The following is a 22664-nucleotide window of genomic DNA, read 5'->3' as shown; positions in this document are numbered from 1 at the left end:
GTATCTTCCTACAAGTCATGGAAACATAAAATAACCAAACAAGTGGAAATTACCCACCATGCTATATCATGGTAGTCTTAACTGAGATTAAAAGTAATCAAGCTGAGCTTGTTGTGTGCAGTCAGGCAGATCTTTAACTAACCAGGTTAAACACGTTGGGCCACTCCATGGCGAAGGTTTTGACACAGAATAATCATTTCACAAAACACCAACTGAAGCAGAGTTTATTATTTCACAATTAGTCCATATTTTTTCTTTTAAAGAGTTCGGAAAGAGAAATGATCTTTTTAAACCAGAGTTTCCTGATCTTGGCAACTTCTATCATGGTGGCCTTCAACTCCCAATTTTTTTCAGTAGGTGCTTCCTGGCTGGGGAATTCTGGGAATTGAACTTGGTGTAACTGGAGGTGGCCCTGTTTGGGATAACACTACTTTAGTCAATTCTATACATGTGCAGTGACACCAAGGTGAATTCCAGTGTGGGTCCGCCATATTTGCACATCTCTAATTTTGCACCATTAGCTGTAACCAATTCAGAGACTGAATGATAGGATGTGCCTGTCTTACTCCCAACATCTTTGCAAGTGGTTCGGTTTTCTGGATCTGTACAAGACATGGAGGCACATATTAAATCAGTGTGTGTGTGTATGTATGTGAGAGTCTGAGAGACAGATTAAAGCACTAAAGGAAATTAATGAAGTTTAGCATCTAATATGAATGCAACCACAAGCTTTGTAACTTACCTGGCTAAGCATGGTATATGATCACGTAGCCAATAGTCACTCCCTATTTGCAACATTGGCACTGTGCTTTGTGTAAGAATTAAGCCTATCACACCTGAGGATGCTTGCCAAGATACCAGATTCTCATGTCAGTTTGTCAGTCCATCCTGCTCTACCTGTTGTCCCCCCCCCCACTTCACTGAGGATTGATGTCTGATGACTGGAAGATAAATGGTTGGTGAGGCTACAGTTTTATAAGCATCTGCAAATGCAGCTCTGTTCAAGTCTCCATCTTGCCTTTTATGTGTGCAGTCTCTTCTTCCAAGAGGGGATTGAAAGGAAAAACATGATATTTCTGCTTTGTGCACAGTGATTTTTATTTCCTAAGATGGCAACTCTGCACTCCTGCAGTACAGAGACCAATCCTCTATCTTGGGGAACAAGCATCAGGATATTGCCAGAACTCAGATTTTCATAGGGAGTGAAAATCTCAACGACAATCCTAAGTGCCAGAAGCATCTCGTCTGGTGTCTCTATACAGCGGTGGTGGTGGTGAATTATTTGATCCCCTGCTGATTCTGTACATTTGCCCACTGAGAAAAGAAATGATCAGTCTATAATTTTAATGGTAGGTTTATTTTAACAGTGAGAGACAGAATAACAACAAACAAATGCTGGCTCGGGAATTCTGGGAGTTGAAGTCCACGAATCATAAAAGAGCCAAGGTTGCCTACCCCTGCCCTACATCATTCCAGACAAATGGCTGTCCAGTCTCTTCTTAAAAGCCTCTAGTGATGGAGCACCCACAACTTCTGAAGGGAAGCCATTCCACTGGTTAATTGTTCTCACTGTCAGGAAATTTCTCCTTATTTCCAGAGTGGATCTCTTGCTAAGTTTCCATCCATTGTTTCTTATCTTGCGTTCTGGTCATTCTATGCTTATAGTTTTAATTTAACAATACATTGTATTGTTACTCCATTTTAGCTTTCAGGAGACCTCATATTCTTTGATTGCTCTTGAAAAGTGGGTCAGCTTTATACTTTTTAATTCTGATATACGTTCATGGGTTTATGTGTGAAAAGACATAGACATTTAATACATACATATATGCTGTAAAACCAAAATATTGACAATCACGACAATAATTACGGATTACGGAGCCCAGAGAAAGCATATTGTATTATTACACAATATGTAATAAGTTTTATTATGGTCACAGATCGGCATTTACAACAACATGACTATAAAAAGGCATATATTTTTTTGGCAGAGGAATGGAATATTTTATCACTGTGGGAGGGAAGGAACCCTTGTAGGTATATTACTGTACTTTCCGGAGGAATTGTTGCAGACAAGCAGAACAAGAAACGTGACTATACCAAAGCTAGTGAAACTAGCTGTTCTATTGTTTGGTTTCCTGAGAAATCTCTATCATCTGGAAAAAAAAAAAAGATGATAAAGAGGCTTTTCCAAAGGAATCAAACTGAATTAAGCACAACAATTGTTCCTTTAATTGTCACGTGCCCAGAGTCATTTTCAGTGATATGGGCGGCTATATAAATCTGATTAACAAATAAATAATAAATCCCCTTCTCCACCCCCCTCTAGACTAAAGCAATGTTTCTCAACCACAGCAATTTTAAGAAGTGTGGCCTTCAACTCCCAGAATTCTAAAGAAGCTTCTTGAATGAAAAGCGAAATGTCTTCAAAGAAAAACAAGAAAGTCCAGTTGCCTAGTGAAAAATAGCATCTTTGGGTTTGCCATTGTCTTCTTCTGGCAGGTTTCTCCCAGTGCATCCTAGACTTGTAGGATTTCCTGGTGGTGCTCGATCCGGGCCCTATTGAAATCTAGTCCTGCTCAGCCATTTCAAGCTCAGCTGCAGGCTGCCCTTGTGCCTCTCCTGAGGACAGCACAAAAAATCTGCCTTGGTCCTGCCTCATTTTTGGATAGGATTTTTGCGTGGCCTCCCATCCCAGCGGCTCCCAGGATGGGTCCTGCCAATCACGACGTTGCTCCCTGCAGAGAAACCCCCGCAATCGGTGCTTTCCAAAACAGCGAGTCCAAACCAGGCCCGATAGCCTCCCCGCCCTAGAATCCTAAATCTTTCAAACGTGGGAAGGCGGAAGGGGCTGAATCCACCTCCATCTTCCCCGAGCCGCGATGTGGGCGCTGCCCTGGCCGCTCCCAGACTACAACTCCCATCCTCCTCGGCCGGCGGGGGGGGGGTTAATGGGAGTAGAATTTCGGGAGGGGACGGGGCGGGAAAGGGGGAGTATTACTTTAGCGCCCGCAAGCGAGGCTGCTTTCCTCCTCCCAGGCCCGGCTTGCGGCCTGCTGCGGTTTCCATAGCAACGACTCCTTCCTTCGCCTAGCGGGCAGCCCGGAAAGGCCCAGGCCGGCATCCGCCGACTCTGCCGCCGCCATGCTCGTGCCGGTCTTCAGCCTGAAGCTCAGCCACAAAATCCTGCCCCGCGGCGTGGCGCTGGGCAGGTACGACGGAACCCACCCGTGCCTGACGGCGGCCACGCAGGCCGGCAAGGTAGCCCAACTCCGCCCGGGGAGCTGGGGCGCATGGGAGGGGGAGTCCCCCGCCTTGGACGCCCGCCCCACTTTGTAGCCTCGCCGACGCTTCCTGGGGCGTATCGAGGTGGGGGCAATTTTATATCGGGGGTAATTCCCCCGCCTGTGTTTGTATTGACCTATTTATTTCTGACTCAATAAATATAAATCCTAGGTGTATGCAGATTACAGTGCACGTTTTATAAAAGACATATTTGCGTTTTATAATTTGCACGCCAAAACCACCAGACACAAAGACAGTTCCCCCCCCCCCATGCCATCACTCTGCTAAACGACTAATTCCCACAACGCTGTTTATGCCCTGGAATGTGAAACTACTTAGTAGGGCTGTTTACCTAGGTATTATCCTTCTCATCTTTTCATCTTTCCTATTGCTTGCTTCCTTAGTTTCTTATGACTATAACTTTGTTGTTCATATCTCATGATCTATGTTGATTGCCTTTATTTAGTATCCTATTATGATTTGGGCTGTTTGCTTATTTAGTATCCTGTGACTGAGTTTTTTCTTATGATTTATGATTGTTGTATTTTATGATGAAGATCATAGTTTATCAGTTGTTTCTTGTATTACACTGAGAGCTTATGCACTGGACACAAATTCCTTGTGAATGTCCAATCACAATTGGCCAATAAAAATATTCTATTCTATTCTATTCTATTCTATTCTATTCTATTCTATTCTATTCTATTCTATTCTATTCTATTCTATTCTATTCTATTCTATTCTATTCCATTCCATTCCATTCCATTCCATTCCTACCCTTACCCCTACCCCTAAAAACGGATGGAAGATGTGGGTTGTATTTAGCATTTTCCAATTTCAACCAGTTTCAGTCAATTTCACCCAGGCGTTGCTGCTTGAAGAATTCTGGGAAATGAAGTCCATACATCTGGCAGGTGTCCATGTTGGCCAAGGCTGCTGCTTTGTTTTATGTCCATTAAACAGGTCTGTGGACATGGTTAACAATGACGAGAGAGGGTCAGTGAGCAAGGCACCTTCTGACCTTTTTCCATGCAACACACATTTGAAAGGGGCAAAGTTTTGACTGGTTGCACCTTCATTTTGACCTGTTGCTGGCAGAAGACCCTGGTCCTCATATCACCTGCATATTGATCATATATATTGACAAATGATGATATATGCCATCTACGACAATGAGAACAATCAATCAGTGGATCAGCTTGCCTCCAGAAGTTGTGGGTGTTCCATCTCTGGAGGTTTTCGAGAAAAGATTGAACAGCCATTTGTCTAAGATGATGCATTGTAGGGTCTCCTGCTTGATCAGGAGGTTGAACTAGAAGACCTCCAAGATCCGTTCCAATTCTGGTATTCTGTGTCCTGTATCTGCTATGGAGCTGATGCCCATAGAGGTGGACACTATTCCTCAAAGAGAAGTTATCTACTGAATTCTCCTTTGACCTGCAACCGAATCCTTCATCCCACTGGATGAAGCCTAGGGCCTCTGACTATCCTCCTCCAGAGGACGTCTCCTATCATTCAAGGATAAGCAGATTGCTACCCAGACACTATCAGCTGGGGATACCTGGTATATGTAGGAATACATTGGAGTCTACATTATTTTGGAATTATTGTGACTTGTGGAACTCACCATGAAAGCAACTTGTATTGCTGCCAATGCTTTGTTTAATATCAACAGGTTTTTATTCACAATCCTCATGGACGTGGACAGCACACGAATGCAAACCGCTTAGCACTAAGTAGCCAGGAGGCTGATATTTCTTTGCTGAACATCAATGAAGCTGTCAGTTGTTTGACTGCAGGGATGTTGAACCCTGATCTTGGCTGTGATTCCCTCCTAGTTGGCACACGGACCAGTTTGTTGGCATACGACGTACACAACAATGCTGATTTGTTTTATGCTGGGGTAAGTTCATCCCCTTCCCAGGATTACACGTCAATGGTGCTCGAATACACCGTTTGTATTCAGGAAAAAAAATGGATAAACTTCACAGAAAATGTGGAGGCTTCATAGACAAAATCCAAAGTGAAATGATATGGTCCCAAGTTTTTAGGATGCATATTTTATGTCCCAAAAGGCATTCCAAATTACTTTGGTTGGAATCGGTGAAGTTAGAATTTGTTTTTTGTCCTTTCAATACATAATTTAATAGTACACACCAGCTGGCTTTTAGCATCATGATTAGTGAACGACAACTTTAGATCAATGTGGAGTAAGTCCCCGGAAGACTTTTTTCTGTTTTGTGATTTAGGCTTTGCCTTGCTCAAAGAGTCATTAAGCATTTGATCCAGGATTGTCTCTTCAAAGGGACCACTGTAATTATCTAGCCCCTTCTATGAAAGAAGCATTAATGATAGTTTTGTTCTTGTTGATTTCCTCTCCATATGACAATGGCAAAATACCTTTGAGCATTTATTTTAGCCTGACTAAATGCCTTACCATCATCCTTGCTAATAGGCAATTATCAAACTTTTGACCAGTTTTGTAAGATGGTGAGGGTAGAAATGAAGGTCCAACTTTCCTAGTGTAGCCAATACACTATGTTACATTTTGGCTAAACCTAACACAGTGTAGCAAATGTATTTACTACACCACCTTATGTTTATTTTTAAAACCAATCTCTCAAGTGTTCTGCTCTAGAAATTGTGGGGAAACGTCTGAATGCTCCAATTTATCTCACATGTTTTCTGGGTATCTTTATTTGCAGGTGAAGAATTCATTGATTTCTCTGCTGTTTCCCCGTAGGTTCCCGATGGAGCAAACTCTATAGCCGTAGGAACGTTGGGAGACATTTCCTGCCCCTTAGCAATTATTGGCGGAAACTGTTCTCTGCAGGGCTTTAATTATGAAGGAAAAGATCTGTTCTGGACGGTGAGTGTGCCTATATTATAGGGTGCTTTGGGTGCCTATAGCTTTATTTATCTTCATAACAAAAGCTATTATTATTATTTCAGTTTTTAGAAAGGGAGCCCACCGATCCTTTCAAGATTACACGTGGAGCGTTGAGGCTAAAGTAACTTGCTGAGGCTTGAGGGATTTTATAGCGAGCAGAGGGTGGCATTGAGAGCTCAACCAAAGACCCTCTAAGACCACCCCCACCAACATTGTGAGGGAAAGACACTAGAATATAAAGTGAGAGCAAACCTCACTCCCTACCAGCACTGATGATGTTACCTACAGTAGTTGGGTAATGAAACGCCTACAAGAAAACCCCCAAGCTCAGAGAGCACCTAGGACCCCACAGTCCTTTTACTTCCTCCTCTTCCTCCTCCTCCTCCTCCTCCCTGCAAACCCCACTCCTTACTAACACTGATGATGTTACCTAGTTGGGTAAAGAAACGTCTGCAAGAAAACCCCCAAGCTTGGAGAGCACCAGTGATCCCACAGATCTTGATGCTTTATGTCCAAATAACTAGCATCATTAATTTTTTTTCTGACGTTACTTCTTTTTTTGTCAAGTTGAAACTAAGAAATACTTTTTTAAAAATACAATTACAGGTCACTGGTGACAATGTTCGTGCTCTCGCCTTTTGTGACTTTGACGGTGATGGGAAAAAAGAGGTAGGTTTGTGGCAAGTGGTGTGTGCATGGACTTACACTTTCATTGTACGACAGGTAGTCCTCAACATACGCCCAAAATTGAGCCCAAGATTTCTGTTGCTAAGTAAGACCTTTGTTAAGTGAATCTGGCTTCCCCCATTGACTTTGCTTGTCAGAAGGTCGCAAAAACTGATCATGTGATGCCAGGATACGGCAATCGTCATACGAGTCAAGGGCCAAGCGTCTAAATTTTGATCACGTGACCATGGGGCTTTTGCAACAAGACATAACTGTCAAAAATGGTCATAAGTCACCTTTCTCAGTGCCGTTGGAACTTTGAACAGTCACTAAACACACTGTAAGTTGAGGACTACTTATAGTTCATATTGCATTTGTTGTATTTTAGACATTTGAGGGATTACTGTACTGAGGGAACGGTTTGGGGTTGAAGACGGGCACCCATATTGGAGCAGATGAATTTTTGAAGAATATCTCGACTAATGCTTTCATGTTTTCAATTGAAGAAAATACCCAAGTCGCTAGTCATTAGGAAAAGATCCCTGAAGGGAAATCCACAAGGTCTTGTAAGTTCAGTCCAAGCACACAGCTTCCTTGGCTGCAGCGCGTGCATTACACCCCTCTTTTCTTTTCAGAATCAGAGCCAATTCTCCAGTTCCCCTTTCATGTACGTCCTATGTCTGGCTACTTGGGATGACATGTCCTAAGGGCTTTCCCAGCCCAGCCTCCTCCCAAAGCAGGAATGCCAGACGATTTGCTGGAAGGAGGGTCATGCGTGTAAGGACGAAGAACTGCTCTCGTGTGCCCCTAGGCGAGGGGAGTCGGTCCTTTTAATCCATATTTTGCGTGCCCTAAGTCGGTGTTTCTCAACTACAAGATGCGTGGACTTGATCTCCCCGAATTCCCCAGCTAGCGTGCTGACTAGGCAATTCTGAGAGTTGAAGTCCACAGATCTTTAAATTGCGAGGGTTGAGAAACACTGCCCTAAGTTATATTTGCTCTTGGGATGTGCACCTTAGCGGCTGAAGCTGAAGTTTGATCTAGAATCTATTTCAGCAATCATTGTGGGACTTGAAGGAGAGTTCAGCCAAGACCGTTTTTCCTGGTTCCCTGCCTACATCATAAATCGGACCATTCATCTAATCAGGAGATAACGTGACCTTACCTGCAGCACTTTCTAGAATATATTTTAATGTGTTGTATTGAAGCTCTGTGTTAGGCACCCGTTCCTGTGCTGGTGCTCTCAAGTGGTTTTTTTGGCTTCAGCTGCCATCATTCCTAACCATAAAATATCAGGATGTCTAGAAATCAACAAGCCAGATCATGTTAAGGTTTCTCCTGTTTTGGCAGCTGGAAGAGCAAATTAATGAAAATAAAATGTGGTCTGTTAAATGCTTGATGGTTTCTCTCTCTCTCTCTCTCCCTCGCCCCCCCCCCAATAGCTTATTGTTGGATCTGAGGATTTTGATATTAGGGTTTTTAAAGAAGACGAGATTGTGGCGGAAATGTCTGAGACTGAGGTAAGGGGAGAGAAATTAAATACTAAAACTATCTTTATGTGGTTATTCTGTTTGGTGCGGGGATCCAATTTAGACAGAACGATTGGAGAAATGTGAAGTTCTGACATTTTGGAATCTTTTTTGCCGTGCAGCAGTCTTCAAATAGATGAAAACCGCATTTTATCACTCAGCATATTCAAAAGTTTTCCTCTAGGCCTGCTTTGCTGTTCTCTTTTTTAGCTGAGCTCTTTTTTGACAGGTTACTAGAAATTGGACCTGAATCAAATAATTTCATTCAATACCAAATGAAAGACGTGGAAAAATAGATTTAGGAGAAAGAGATGATAATGGTAGCAGTAATTTTATTATTATTATTATACATTGGAGTGCAGCGATGTTGCCTTTTTCAGAAGATCCTCTGCCTTCCTCCAGTCTGTTAAGGCTCCTTGAAAAGAGAATACAGGTAATCCTCCATTTACAATGCTTCGTTTAGTGACTGTTCCAAGTTACAACAGCACTGGAAAAAAAAAGACTTATGACTGTTTTTCACACGACTGTTGCAGCATCCCCATAGTCATGTGATCAAAATTGGCAACTGACTCATATTTATGACGGTTGCAGCATCCCAGGGTCCTGCCCCCCCCCGCCAACTCTTGCCAGGCAGCATTCTTCGCATCTGCAACAGAAAACATCTTGGCGACCAGAAGTTGGAGAATAAACAGAGTTTAATATTTTTGGGGGGTTGAGGGCTATGCTAAGCTTTCTGTAGCAAGATCAGAAGCACACTCCAAAGAGAGGCAAGGCCAGGTCGACCATTAATTCACATTTAATTTAATTGCATTAAGTTTAATGAAAACTAATAGAGATGAATTATGACTGCCAGCATGATTATTCATTTCATTGGTCTGTGACAGTCAGATTTAGTTGGGTAGCTACTTTGGAGGGCCTCTGAGGGCTGCACTAAGGGCTGTGTGTAACCTGAGGCCTCGGGTTGTGCATCCTAGGGTTAGGGACACAACAGGGTATTCATATTCTGCAGGCTTATGAAGTCAGACAGCGATGTAGCAACACAACATGCTATTTATTCCTGCTGCCAAAAAAGCTATGCAGTCCTGGGCTGCATCCACAGAGAGGGATCGTTTCAAGATCATGCAAAGTACCATTTGGCATTGCCCTGGTGGGCCCACGTTTGAAATACTGTGTCCAGTTTTGGTCACCGTGGTACAAAAAAAGGATGTTGAGATTCTAGAAAGAGTACAGAGAAGAGCAACCAAGAGAACAAAGAGTTTGAAGGCTAAATCATATGATGAATAACAAAGGGACTGTTATTCCTTTGCAATTCACCAGAATACTCCAAGTGAGAAATGATCAGAATGTGGAGAACTGCAGCTTCCCCCCCCCCCAGCTAGGATCGCAGCGGCTCACTTACTCTAATGCAGGGGTCTTCAAACTTGGCAACTTTAAGACTTGTGGACTTCAACTCCCAGAATTCCTCAGCCAGCCAGGTGACTGAAGTAGAGATGAGAACACACACTGTTCGTGGATGGAATTTTGGCGTTAAACACAGCAAGACACAAATAGTTTCTCTCCCCCCCCCCCTTTCTGGAAATAATTTGGCTCTGTTGTTAACATTTAATGACATGGAATATTGTTCCTGCCCCAACAAGCTCTTTTGATGCTAACTCCAGTAAAATACCACTTTGCCAGAGGTATTTTTTCCACTGGGAAAAAATCTTTTTTTTGGGGGGGGGGTGTTTGTATGTATTTCCCACGATTTCTTTCATTGGTTCCGTTTTAGTTCCTGAGAAACGGTTTGGGTTCATTTAGTAATTCTCGTAATATTCTTTCTTACATCTTAAAGAGGGCTCGGCACAATTGCTTTATTTTGCTTTTTACTGGCTTTCTGAGATCCAGCCATTGGTGCCTTGTGCAAAAGGCATATTCCCAAGAATGTGGCTTCCCCTTGACTTTGAATGTCAGAAGGTCACAAAAGTGATCACATGACCCCGGAACAATGCAACTGTCACAAATATATGCCAGTTGCCCAGCGTCTTGATTTTTTTTTATCACACGACCACAGAGATGCTGCAACAGTCGTAAGTGTGAAAAACAGTCATAAGTCTTCTCAGTGCCGTTGTAACTTTGAATGATCTCTAAACAAACTGTTGAAAGTCAAGGATTACCTGTGTTGTATTTTCTTACCAGGAAAATCATATAACTCAGAAGCAATATAGTTTTGTTTTTGAAAATGAAAAGAGATCTCGGACTTCTTTGTGTTTCATAACAGGCAGGCAGAGGGCTGGATTTGGCCCAGTGCTTACCTCTGCCTCGAAGAAATTACCCCTCTCCTGGGCTGCCCCTTCTCAGCTGCTCTCCGTTGCCTTGGTTTTAGGACGGCAACTTCAAGCCAATTTGAAATGTGGAAGAAAAACTTTGGCTGCTTCCAGACTAAGGGCTTTTAGTGCTAACAGAAATGATTAGGGAATATTCTGACTTCTCCATCCACCTATCCTCCTCTTTCCATGGAGTTTTGACAGTAAGAACAAACAGGGAAGAAGGCAGTGGGGGGGGGGAACCTTGGTGCATAACAGATGTAAATCATGACCTCTGGAGCCCTTGTAAAGTTTTACGAATGATGTCAAATGAATAAAATATTAAATAAAATAAATCACAACAAAACATCTCGGAGCCTTCCGCATTACAGCTGGATACAGCGCTAGCCAAATCTTCGGTGCAGGTGTGGGTACTGGGAAGGTGAATATCACTGAGACTGGGATCATGCCAAACCATTCTTAATTTAATGGGCCCGAATACTGTAACTGCCAATATTGCTCTGATTTCGCTGAAGGCAGTTTTATTCCATAGAAATAGTTGGCTTAATTATTTAGTTTAACAACAGCTGTTGACCTTCCTTTCTTTTCTAGATTGTCACGGCCCTAACTACGATGAGCCCCGCTCGCTTTGGCTATGCGCTGGCTAATGGCACGGTGGGCATTTACAACCAGGCCGCGCGCTACTGGAGGATTAAAGTTAGTATGATCAAATTGGAGACGTCAGAACAGCTGGAATATCCAGCACTGAAAAATGTACATTTGCCTTCACCGGGAGTCTGCAGAGGAGGTTAAAAAGGTCCAGATGGCAGCCACTAGTGTGGAATTTTGATGCGTTTTTATGTGCATTGAGGACTTTCATCCTATGGTTATAGTTGCCATCTTCTTTTTGCCACAACATGGAAGATCTTCTCCCTCTTCCTCCTCTTCCATTCAGTTTGGACACTGTCCAGTTCTGATGGGGTGACGTAAACAAACGCAGGGGCCTAGAACGTGCGAGCTAGAAAGGATGTTTTAGTTCATCTGTCACAACATTTTACTCAAAGTTAACATTAATCATGTGCTATTGCTATTCTAAACTTGGTTTGTTGAGAATTTCGCATTCTTGACCGATACGTAACCGGTAGCTATAAGCAAGTTGAAGATCGAACTCCGGTGGTATGATACATCACTTTGAGGCAAAAACTTCATCTGTTCGGGGAAAATAATAGCCAAGGTCCTTGAACTCTTGTTTAGAGTCAAGACTGAATCCAGAGTCAGAACAGTGTCTTATCTTGATTAGTTTCCTGCATCAGTATCTCTCCACTAGATGTGTGAAAATGTTAGGGTTAATACCTAGAAGTATTAATGCAGCAACCCACGATCTTTTGGGCGCCAGGAACCAGTTCGGAGCTTTGCTTGTTTGCGGCTCAGTTTCTGGCATGCTGCAGCCTGGTGCCGGTCCACAGACTGGGGATTTGGGACCCCTGTATTGCTGATAGGATTGATTGGAAGAAGCTGGCTGCCCTAGGCACTTCGCGCGAAAGGGACCAGTAATGGTGATGATACCAAGAAGTGACCTGCTTGCTCCCCATTTTTCTCCCCAGTCTAAAAATCAGGCGATGTGCATCAGTGCCTTTGACATTAATTCCGACGGCGTCTGCGAATTGATAACTGGCTGGTCCAGCGGGAAGGTAAGTATAAAGAAGATTGTATATTTAACTTTCTTCCCTGCTTCTTTCCTAAAGATTAAACTGCTGGTCTGGTTTAGAATTCTACTGGCGTTGCAGAATATTATCAATGGCTGCCACCAGAACAGTGGACCGTATTAGAGCAGATATGAAGAAGCAATGTTTAGTTTAGCTATTTTTTTGAAAATTGTTTTGCCCCTTTTCAAGGTGTGTGCGCTGCAGATCGTGGAATAACTGCAACGGAACTAAATGTACAGAAAGCAAAAGAAAGATTAGGTTGTTGAACCAGGGGTTGTTCTGGATTTCTACCAACTCGGTTTGACTGAGACGTTTTACAGAAAATGTATATTCTTTTAATTTTTGTTAAAAAAATTGATCTGTGGTCTTTCCCACTTTTAATGCTGTCTGGGGAATGTCTGTGTTGCAGATCGACGCACGCAGCGATCGAACCGGAGAAGTCATTTTCAAGGACAACTTTGCTTCTTCCATTGCGGGAATTGTGCAGGGAGATTACAGAATGGATGGAAGTACACAGCTGATCTGCTGCTCAGTTGACGGTGAAGGTAAATTCCTTCGCCATTTCAAGGCTTTTTTCATTTACAAGGAGTGGGAACAATGCTAGTGGCTGTACTAAAGCAGAAATGCTGCCCCAAGAACAATCTGGATCTTTCAAGCCCTGTCTAAGACCAGCATGTGGTGTGTGTGTGTGTGTGTGTGTGTGAGAGAGAGAGAGAGAGAGAGAGAGAGAAGGGGAGAGAGAGAGAAAGAAATGATTTCACTCAGATCTAAATTCAGATAATGTTGTCCCTCCCAACGTGCCGAAGTTGGCAAGCGTTTCAAATAAAACACCAAGTTGAGGGTACAGGTAGTCCTTGACTTATGACCACAACTGAGCCAAAATCTATGTTGCTAAGAGAGACACTTGCCAAGTGAGTTTTACCCCATTTTACGACCTTGCTTGCTCCAGTTGTTAGGTGAATCACTGCCCTTGTTAAGTTCGTAACAAGGTTGTTAAACGTGGATCTGGCTTCCCCATCCTCAGGAGGTCGCAAAAGGGGATCACATGATCCCGCATGCTGCAGCTGTCATAAATACATTGTTGTTGTTGTTAATTGCGAAGTCGTGTCCGACCCATTGCGACCCCATGGACAACGTTCCTCCAGGCCTTCCTGTCCTCTACCATCTTCTGGAGTCCATTGAAGCTCACGCCTACTGCTTCAGGGACTCCATCCAGCCATCTCATTCTCTGTCGTCCCCTTCTTCTCTTGCCCTCAATCTTTCCCAGCATTAGGCGCTTCTCCGGGGAGTCCTTCCTTCTTATCAGGTGGCCAAAGTATTTGAGTTTCAACTTCAGGATCTGGCCTTCTAAAGAGCAGTCAGGGCTGATCTCCTCTAGGACTGACCGGTTTGAACGCCTTGCAGTCCAAGGGACTCACAGGAGTCTTCTCCAGCACCATAGTTCAAAGGCCTCAATTCTTTGGCGCTCAGCCTTTCTTATGGTCCAACTTTCACAGCCATACATTGCAACTGGGAAAACCATGGCCTGGACTATACGCATTTTTGTTGGCAGGGTGATGTCTCTGCTTTTTAGTATGCTGTCTAGATTTGCCATAGCTTTCCTCCCCATGAGCAAGCGTCTTTTAATTTCTTGGCTGCAGTCCCCACCTGAGGTGATCTTGGAGCCCAGAAAAATAAAATCTGTCACTACCTCCATTTCTTCCCCATCTATTTGCCAGGAATTGAGATGGCCGGATGCCATGATTTTGGTTTTCTTAATGTTGAGTTGCCCGTTGGCAACGGGCATGTATTTATGCCCGTTGGCAACGGGCATAAATACATGCCCGTTGCCAACGCCTCTGAATTTGGATCATGGCGACCTCAACAATTGTTAAGTGTGAAAAATTTTTCAGCGCTGTTGTAACTTCGAATTAAGCGATTGTAAGTCAAGGACTACCTATAATTGATTTGCATTTTGTCTTTTAATTAGGATCTTTCTGTCTCTCTGTGTGTGTTGGGTGCGCATGGTTGTTGATTATATGTTAGTAGAGTTTTTGTGGAATTTCAGCAGGATGAATAAGAAGCCGGAAGTCAAAGTGTAGAGATGCCCTTTTAATCTCATAAAGCCAACCTTTTCCTTTTTGTTGGTTTGAATTGGACAGGTTTATCCTACAGACCTTTATTAGGCTGGACTAAATATGGTCCGTTTCTTCTCCCTGATTTATGAACCACTGTTGTGCAATGACAACTTTTCTCCATCAAGAACTTCTTGACTTTGTTTTTACACAGTGCGAGGATACCTGCCCGGGGCCCAGGAGGTGAAAGGAAGGCTGATGGACACCAGCGTGGAGCAAGATCTGATTCGAGGGCTTAGTCAGAAGAAGCAAAACCTGCTCCTTGAGCTACGAAACTATGAAGAAAATTCAAAGGTAATTTATGTCCAGATGGGAAATCCAGACTCGATCTTGACCGTTAGGGAAGCAAGCAAGTACAACTTCAGGAGTTGGATATTAGAAGTTCAGGAATGAAAGAAAACTCTACTTCTTACTTTATTTTATCCTTATTCTATTTTGTGGAAGAATTATGATTGAACAACAACAGAGATAAATTTGTAAATTAGGAATATTGGCAGAAAGGAGCAATTGGCATTATGTCATAAGAAATTTGAGTGTGTTTGGTAAGTAACATTTGGGCTAGGTTTTGGAGCTTCCTGTCTCAGTGAGAGCAAAGTATAAAACTGTTTTACCAGTGCTAATGGCAAGCTGTTGCAATTAGTGGACCTGATTTTATGTATTTCTGTACATTGTCCAACGTTTTGAATAAGGCCTACATGTTGTTTTGAAGCAGGTGGAACTAAACACTCAGGTAAATGAGATGGATGGCCAAAGAGGTGTGATCCCGGCAAACACACAGCTCCAGACTGCATTGTCCATCAATCTGGGATCGGAAACTGAATCCGCTCATATAGAACTCTGCATATCCACATCCAATGGTATATCAAGATTAGCAGCCAAAGTTCGTTGGTACAGGCGCAGTATGTGTAATTTCTTAGCTGTGAGCACCTGAGGAAGATGCTTCTTCGATCTGACTTGGGCATTTGCATCTTTCACTGACCTTAAGAATCTGAGCATCCCACTGGGCCAGAGGAATACCTGTTATGGGTTATCATGTATGAAGAATATAATGGACTAGACTAGACTAGAAAATGTAATGTAATATAATGTAATAATAGAATAAAAACTGGAATAGAATAGAAACTGGAATAGAATGGAATAGAATAGAATAGAAACTGGAGTAGAAGTAGAAGTAGAATAGAATAGAATAGAATAGAACAGAGTTACAGAATAGAATAGAATAGAATAGAACAGAGTTACAGAATAGAATAGAATAGAATAGAATAGAATAGAATAGAATAGAATAGAATAGAATAGAATAGAATAGAATTGGAAGGAACCTTGGAGGTCTTCTAGTCCAGCCCCCTGCTCAAGCAGGAGAACCTATACCATTTCAGATAAGTGACTGTCTAGTCTCTTAAAAAAAACCTCCAGTGATGGAGCAGCCGTGATTTCTGAAGGCAAACTGTTCCACTGGTTAATAGTCGACACTTAAAACTTAAGGAACAGCATCTAAAGGCAGGAGATTAACCTGAGCGGGTCCATGGGGTCTGAGACCCTAGAAAATGTGGAGAGAAGAGCAACAAAAGATAATAAAGGGTTTGGAGGCTAAATTGCATGAAGAACGGTTTGGGGAACTGATATGTCTAGCTAGCCTATTGAAGAGAAGGATTAGGGGGGACATCATAGCAGTCTTCCAGGACTTGAGAGGCTGTCACAGAGAAGAGGGGATTGACTTAGTCTCCAAAGCACCTGAGCGCAGGACAAGAAGTAATGGGTACAAGTTCATCAAGAAGAGATCCAACTTAGAACTAAGGTGGAATTTCCTGACAGTGAGAAGGATTAAGCAATGGAACGGCTTGCCTTTGGGAGCTGTGCGTGTTCCAGCACTGGAGGTTTTCAAGAACAGACTGAACAACCATTTGACCTGGATGATATAAGGTCTCCTTCCTTGAGCAGATGGGTGGGACTCAGCCCTATGATTCTGTGTTGTAAGTTCATAGTAAACTTGAGGCTACAAGTGACAGGTCTTGTTGATTGCTTTTGGTGATGGCAGCCGTGATGATCTTGACTTCTTTTCTGCCCTGTCTGCCGTCCTGGAGAACAGTTTTTAAACCGAATAAATATCTTAATATTTTGTAACCTTGCTCAACAACCGCCAGGGCCTGCGGACGTAACGGGCAGACTCCATGACGGCCGTAGGTGTAGGACTACTTCTGTTAGACCCTTAAAACTCAACCAAGAGAGAAATGTCTTTGTTTTCACTTCAGACACAATTATCCGAGCGGTGCTGATCTTTGCTGAAGGCATCTTTGAAAATGAGAGCCACGTAATCCACCCCACTCCTCAGACTCTCTCGAGCCACATAAAAGTCCCGCTCGCTCCGCCGAAAGACGTCCCGGTGGAGCTAAACATCAAAGCCCTGGTTGGATACAAGAAGAGGTGAGTGAGGGCTTGGCAGGTTTTCCATAAACTGCCTCTTCCCAGTCCTTTTGAAGGGCTGAGCTGTTTTTGCTGTTGGGCTTTATGAGAGAAACAGGGACCCTGAATTATGTGGGAGAAGTCAGGAGAGCCCGAACGCCTAGAGAAATATGATAACCTCTAAGCCCTCAGGCAGGTTTTTGAGTCAGTAAGTGCCAGCATTTTGCATTCAGCAAGTTTTTAAAAAAAATATTTTGAAGGAACAAATGCTATATATCGGTTTATCGATTTTTTTTCCCTTCTGTTCAATCATGTCTGACACTCAGAGACTGCTTGGGTAGGTCCCTGCAGTTTTCTCGGCAAGGTTTTTCAGAATGGCAAGGTTTTTGCCATTGCCTCCTTCCTAGGGCTGAATGAAAGTGACTGGCCCATGGTGCCAGAGCTGACTTTGTGCCTACGGCTGGACTAGAACTCACAGTCTACTTCAGTTGAGGCTGCTCAACTCATTTTCCTTTCTCTTCCCCATCTGTCACTTCCCCCAAAAATTTGAATTCTGGAGAATCCAGGTAAGTACATTTAAAAGCCCGTGAAAACAATAGTTTCTTTTCAAATCCTGTCTTTCAATGAAAACCTAATTTGCACTTAATAGCCTTCCATGCAGAGGCATAAAGTGTTTTCGTTTTTCCATTTGCACGTGGGGTGCGTTTTTTTTAGCCCAGTCTTGGCAGTAACAGGAAGAACGAGGCATGCAGAATATTGGGGAATTTGTAGGAGTTGGAATAACTCCTAATTCTTAGGCAGCTAGAAGAGAAGGCAGATGAAGAGCTGCAAAAGTCATGAAACTACATTCCCTCATTTGCATCCAGAAATTTATAGCTATGCTTGGGCCTTGAATGTATACATCCCTTGTTCTTTTAAGCATCACTCATGAGAGCCAGAAACTTTTAAAGCTCATAGTCCCAGTGACACCATATATTCCAGAAAATTACTCGATTGCATCCTTAAGCTCTCTAGGGCAGTGGGCACATGAGAGATGTTTTACATAATAACACAAAGAGGGACAGAACAGCAAAAAAAGAGAGAAAATATAATCGAGGTGATCCTTGGCTTTTTTGTGAATGTGAAATGAATGTCAGGATCAGGGCATCCTCAAAGAAAGAGCCATGGTTTGCTGAGATGGCCTTCTCCTGAAGGAAGGCGAAGGATTACACGTGCATTTGTTAAGCCACCTTGATTGTTTTGTTTCATGCTTTCCCAGCACGCAGTTCCATGTTTTTGAGCTGTCCCGGCAACTCCCTCGCTTCTCGATGTATTCGCTCTGCAGCCCAGACTCTGCGACCAGGCCTGTGAGCTTTGTAAAATTCACTCTGGGGGAGAAGGTGCAGATGGTAAGTCTTCTCTCTTTTTTTTCTTCTGGGTTGTAGTAAATGCTTTTCTATAGTCACTCAGTTCAGCAAATGTCGTGTTTTATACTTGGGGAAATCATGCAGCTGAAGGGAATTGTGTGCTTGTTAAATTAATCTGGCTTTCCCCATTGACTTCGCCTGTCAGAAGCTGTCTAGGAAGGCCAGCAAGGCAGTCACGTGATCCATGTATGTTACAACCCCCGTAAATATCCATGGGGATGCCGCAACAATTGTAATTGTGAGGATTGGTCATCAGTCATTTTTTTCAGTGCTATTGTAACTGAACTGTGACGAAACAAATGGTTGTAGCATCTCCTGTGGCTGAGACTTCTTGAACTTGGGATAATTGCAGGTGTGTTCCTTGTATGTCTAGGGCAGAAGTAGGCCATCTCGGCTCTTTTATAACTTGTGGACTTCAACTCCCAGCATTCCTGAGCCAGCATGGTTCAGCTTGGAAACCTCTCCCTTTCCCTCAGCGTGGCTGGCTCAGGAATTCTGAGTTGAAGTCCACGAGTCATAAAGCGGCCTAGTCCTAGTCCAGGGGTAGTCAACTTTGGCTCTTTTACGACTCGTGGACTTCAACTGCCAGAATTCCTGAGCCAGCATGGCTCAGCTTGGGAACCTTTCCCTTTCCCCTCAGCGTGGCTGGCTCAGGAATTCTGGGAGTTGAAGTCCACGAGTCGTAAAAGAGACAAGATTGCCTACCCCTGCTCTAGGGCATAAGCTGCAAATCCGCAGAAACTTATCAGGATGTTGCAACCTGCTCCCCCCCCCACCTCCCACTCTTCTTCTCAAAATTCACATGTGGGCATTTATGCTTTCAAGGGCATCACATGGATAAAACAGAATTTCCTGTTACCCGAGGATGTGAAGATGCAAAACGAGTTGCTGGAGGTCTGCTTTACCTCCCTCCGTGATACAGGACAGTTGTGTATCCGACTGAATCTCAGTGGAGAGGTACCCTTGTGCTTGTCTCATTTATGTTGCAATTAGCCTGGGAAATAAGTCCCTCCCTGGTCTCTTGGGGGAAGCAGAATTCATCCAGGGGAACCGGCCACGACAAGCCCCCCCCCCTTCTATTTGTGTTTCTTCAGAAACAAAGTATGATTCCCTTAGAGCAGGGCTGTCCAACTTTGGACTTACGGACTGGCTGGGGAATTCTGGGAGCTGAAGTCCACAAGTCCAAGGTTGGACACGCCTGTCTTAGAGTAAGGAAGTGGTTCTCCATCACCCTCAATGGCGTGGTTATTAGTAATGAACAGTCTCTGTGTCTCATCAGCTTGGTAGATCCAGGGTGGCTGTTGTAAGCTACTTCATGTTAGTTCCCTCATAAACTATTTGCACTGAAGGTTAGCACTTGGGCTATCCTAATTTAGCTTCCCATGTGATAAGGCTCTTTAAGCATCAACTTCTGCCATTGTAATGAGCGTGTCTAGGGTAAATTTGAGTTATTTTTCTTCTTCTGGTTATTAGATCTCCATTCACACCGATAACATTGACCTGGCTGGTGACCTCATCCAATCAATGGCCTCCTTTTGGGCAATTGAGGACTTGCAGGTGGAAGCAGATTTCCCCATGTATTTTGAGGAGGTGCACAAAGCTTTTGTTGGGGTAAGTGAGTGAGGCGTCTTAAACATACCTGGGGTACCAATAGAAGAGAATATCTGTAGTTCAATGTTGAGCCATGGGGTCCTTGGTGCTCCCTGACCTTAGTTGTTTTCTTACAGACATTTGATGACCCAACTGGGTAACACTATCAGTGTTGGAAGGGAATGGGGTTTGTGAAGTGGTGGTGGAGGAGGAGGAGGAGGAGGAGGAGGAAAAGAACTGTAGGGTCCTTGGTGCTCTGGGTTTGGTTATTTTCTTGCAGACATTTCATTACCAATGTAGGTAACATCATCAGTGCTAGTAAGGAGTGGGGTATGCAGAGAGGAGGAGGAGGAGGAGGGGGGGGGAGGAGGAGGAGGTGGTGGAGGAGGAGGAGGACTATAGGGTCCTTGGTGCTCTCTGAGCTTGGTTGTTTCCTTGCAGACATTTCATTACCCAACTAGGTAATATCATCAGTGCCAGAAGGGAGTGGAGTTTGCAGAGGAGAAGAAGGGAAGGAGGACAACTGTGGGGTCCTTAGTACTCTGTGAACTTGATTGCTTGCAGATGTTTATATACTGTACAGTCAGCAAACCCCACGTTCACTCACGCTGACGATGTTGCCTCTTTGGGCAGTGGAATGTCTTGCATGCAGTCAAAGAGCCCAGAAAGCACCAAGAACTCCATATCTGAGGTACCTCATCGTGATGGATTGGCATTGCTGAAATAAATTGGAATGGGCAGGAGCTAAGGAAGCCCATGGATTTGGTGGGCCACAAGCAAGAGATGTTCTCAAGGGCTTTGAAATAGCGAGCACCACTAACTGCTCTCTTTAGAACTGTCCTAAAGCAGCACCAGACTCTTAATTATTTATCTTCCAGCAGATCAGACCATTTTGTCTTGGAAGCGATTACTTCTTTCATGGCGGCACAGGCCGCCTCGTTCTTGTTCTTTTTTCTTCTGCTGATGGAATTTATGCTCCATTTCAGACAAAACTTGCAACGGGAGAATTGAATTGTCAACAACTTTGCTTTTAGGCTGGAGATTCCTTCCGCAAAATTACTTGCTTTGTCTGAATCTGAATTAGCCATCTGTGAGGTTGGGAACGCTAATGATTTTGCAAGCAGATGTCTGTGGTGGCAGGTGGAGTCCCAGAACCCTAAAATCTCCAGGAAGGATCAGACCAGGAGGTGCTTTGAATGCCTGCCTGAAGGAAGTGGCTCCATAACATTAAGACTTCAGGGATCGTAGGCAGGGGAGGGACTCTCATTTCCCAGGAGAGAAGTCTCCGGCCTGCCAAGCACATACTACGGGCGTCTTAAATTGTGGATGGTTCTCCTCCACAGGTGGACAGTTCCCATACAGTTTGTCAGAAGCTCACAGCCAACATGGCTGAGAGCTCCAATTGCATCCGCAGCAAGCTGGTTCGAGCAGAAGATTCCCGCCTCATGGGAGACTGGTGAGTGAATAACCCCGATTGAAGTTCGCAAGTCTTAAAAGTTGCTAAGGTTGAGGGCCCCTACTCTAATGGATCAATCGGGATTCATTGCATCTCAAATCCCAACAAATAAATAGCTTTCAACGTCGTTTGCTTATGCTGTTTTCGTTTACCCTCGCAGGAGAAACATGAAGAAACGGTATGTGGAACTGTATGACCTCAACAAGGATTTATTGTCTCAGTACAAGATTCGCTGCAGCAATCACTCGGAGCTTTTAAATAATCTCAAAGCAGTCAATCAAGCCATCCAACGAGCGGGACACCTCCGAGGTAGGTTCCGGAGAAGGACCTGGAGAATTATTTCTCATTTTACATGTCCTGTCACTTTGGGACTTGAAAAGAAAAGCGTGTGCCTAAATGAATGATAACTTGGAAAGACATGGCTCGAAGCTTCATTTTTGTATAATTCCAGCCTCAGATCCCCAATCTGTTTTTCTCTCGCAGTTCCCAGAGAGCTCCCGAGTCTTTTTCTTAAGACTGCTTGGCTAAGAGATGCCGGCACATAACTGCTAGCATGTCATACCTAGAGACTTAAAATGGACCATGGAGGTCCCTCAACCTTCCGAGTAAATTCAAAATACGTAAACACTGAGCAGAAAGAATAGTTGTGTCCTGCACAAGCTGTCCCCTCTGAGCCCTCAGCTGATTTGAGAGTGTGTGTGTGTGGGGGGGGAAGAGAACACTTTCCCCTTCTGAACTGTAAAGAAGCTGGACAAGAACAGACTCTGCTAACTCTTTTGTTTTTCTTCTTTTTTTCTTCTTCTCCAGTTGGTAAACACAAAATGCAAGTGATTGCTGCCTGCCGGGATGCTATTAAGAACAACAGTGTTAATATGCTGATCAAAATCATGCGCCTGGGGACAACTTGCTCTTGATCCAGAGTGAAGGCTGGAGGCGAAAACTAGCCTAGGTTGGCAGCCCAGAGAGACGAGCAGAAAGATCTAGCAGCAGATAGACAGTAGGTAATTCTGCCCGTTTAGTGGCCGGTAAAGTGCAGTATGAAGACCTTACTAGGGCTGATCGTTCGACCGCTTGTGGCAGGGAAGAGAAGGCCAGTATCTTGGTTCTTTCTAAATATCATGCTTGCGGAGAGATGGCCAAGCTTTTGCGGACATTACAGACCAAATCTGGGAATTTCAGAAGCCAAAACCGCCCTGGAGGCTGTTTATTTAAAATAGCAGTTTTTGATTCAATAAAACTTGACAGACCTCAGTCTATCTGTATGGTTTAGTCCGTTTAGTCCAATTTAGTCCGATTCCCAGAATTCTCCAGCCAGCCACAATTGGAGTTGAAGTCCACGA

At 43.8% G+C, this 22664-nt stretch overlaps 1 protein-coding gene across 3 annotated transcripts; it reads left to right on the top strand.

The window, feature by feature from the left end:
* Positions 1-3009: 3009 nt before the first annotated feature.
* On the top strand, positions 3010-22580 carry BBS2 (Bardet-Biedl syndrome 2). Of its 3 annotated transcripts, none has more exons than XM_039353825.1 (17): positions 3010-3261; positions 4961-5188; positions 6029-6154; positions 6782-6844; positions 8284-8361; positions 11265-11369; positions 12257-12343; positions 12768-12903; positions 14627-14766; positions 15185-15329; positions 16722-16893; positions 18131-18260; positions 19104-19235; positions 19752-19889; positions 21212-21324; positions 21485-21633; positions 22132-22580. In XM_039353825.1, exons 1-17 carry the CDS (start codon positions 3145-3147, stop codon positions 22236-22238), a joined length of 2166 nt encoding a protein of 721 aa, XP_039209759.1. In that variant the 5' UTR covers positions 3010-3144; the 3' UTR covers positions 22239-22580. The 3 variants fall into 3 exon arrangements, with proteins under 3 accessions (XP_039209759.1, XP_039209758.1, XP_039209760.1); XM_039353824.1 differs by having other exon boundaries at positions 3012-3261; positions 15182-15329; XM_039353826.1 differs by having other exon boundaries at positions 3233-3369; positions 15182-15329.
* The last annotated feature ends 84 nt before the right edge of the window (positions 22581-22664 follow it).

This window comes from Crotalus tigris, unplaced genomic scaffold, assembly GCF_016545835.1.
Source record: "Crotalus tigris isolate CLP2741 ecotype Arizona unplaced genomic scaffold, ASM1654583v1 scf7180000018525.42219311030:4301911, whole genome shotgun sequence".
In the NCBI taxonomy this organism is placed as follows: Eukaryota; Metazoa; Chordata; class Lepidosauria; order Squamata; family Viperidae; genus Crotalus; species Crotalus tigris.
The sequence above is the reverse complement of the archived record's forward strand: the minus strand, read 5'-3'. Positions and strand labels throughout refer to the sequence as shown.

Bases quoted from the DNA above. Each gene is read 5' to 3' on its own strand.
- BBS2 (XM_039353824.1), top strand. From the start codon at position 3,145: ATGCTCGTGCCGGTCTTCAGCCTGAAGCTCAGCCACAAAATCCTGCCC. The intron at 12,904-14,626 runs GTAAATTCCTTC...GTTTTTACACAG, and splicing joins CTGCTCAGTTGACGGTGAAG to TGCGAGGATACCTGCCCGGG. The intron at 21,634-22,131 runs GTAGGTTCCGGA...CTTCTTCTCCAG, and splicing joins ACGAGCGGGACACCTCCGAG to TTGGTAAACACAAAATGCAA.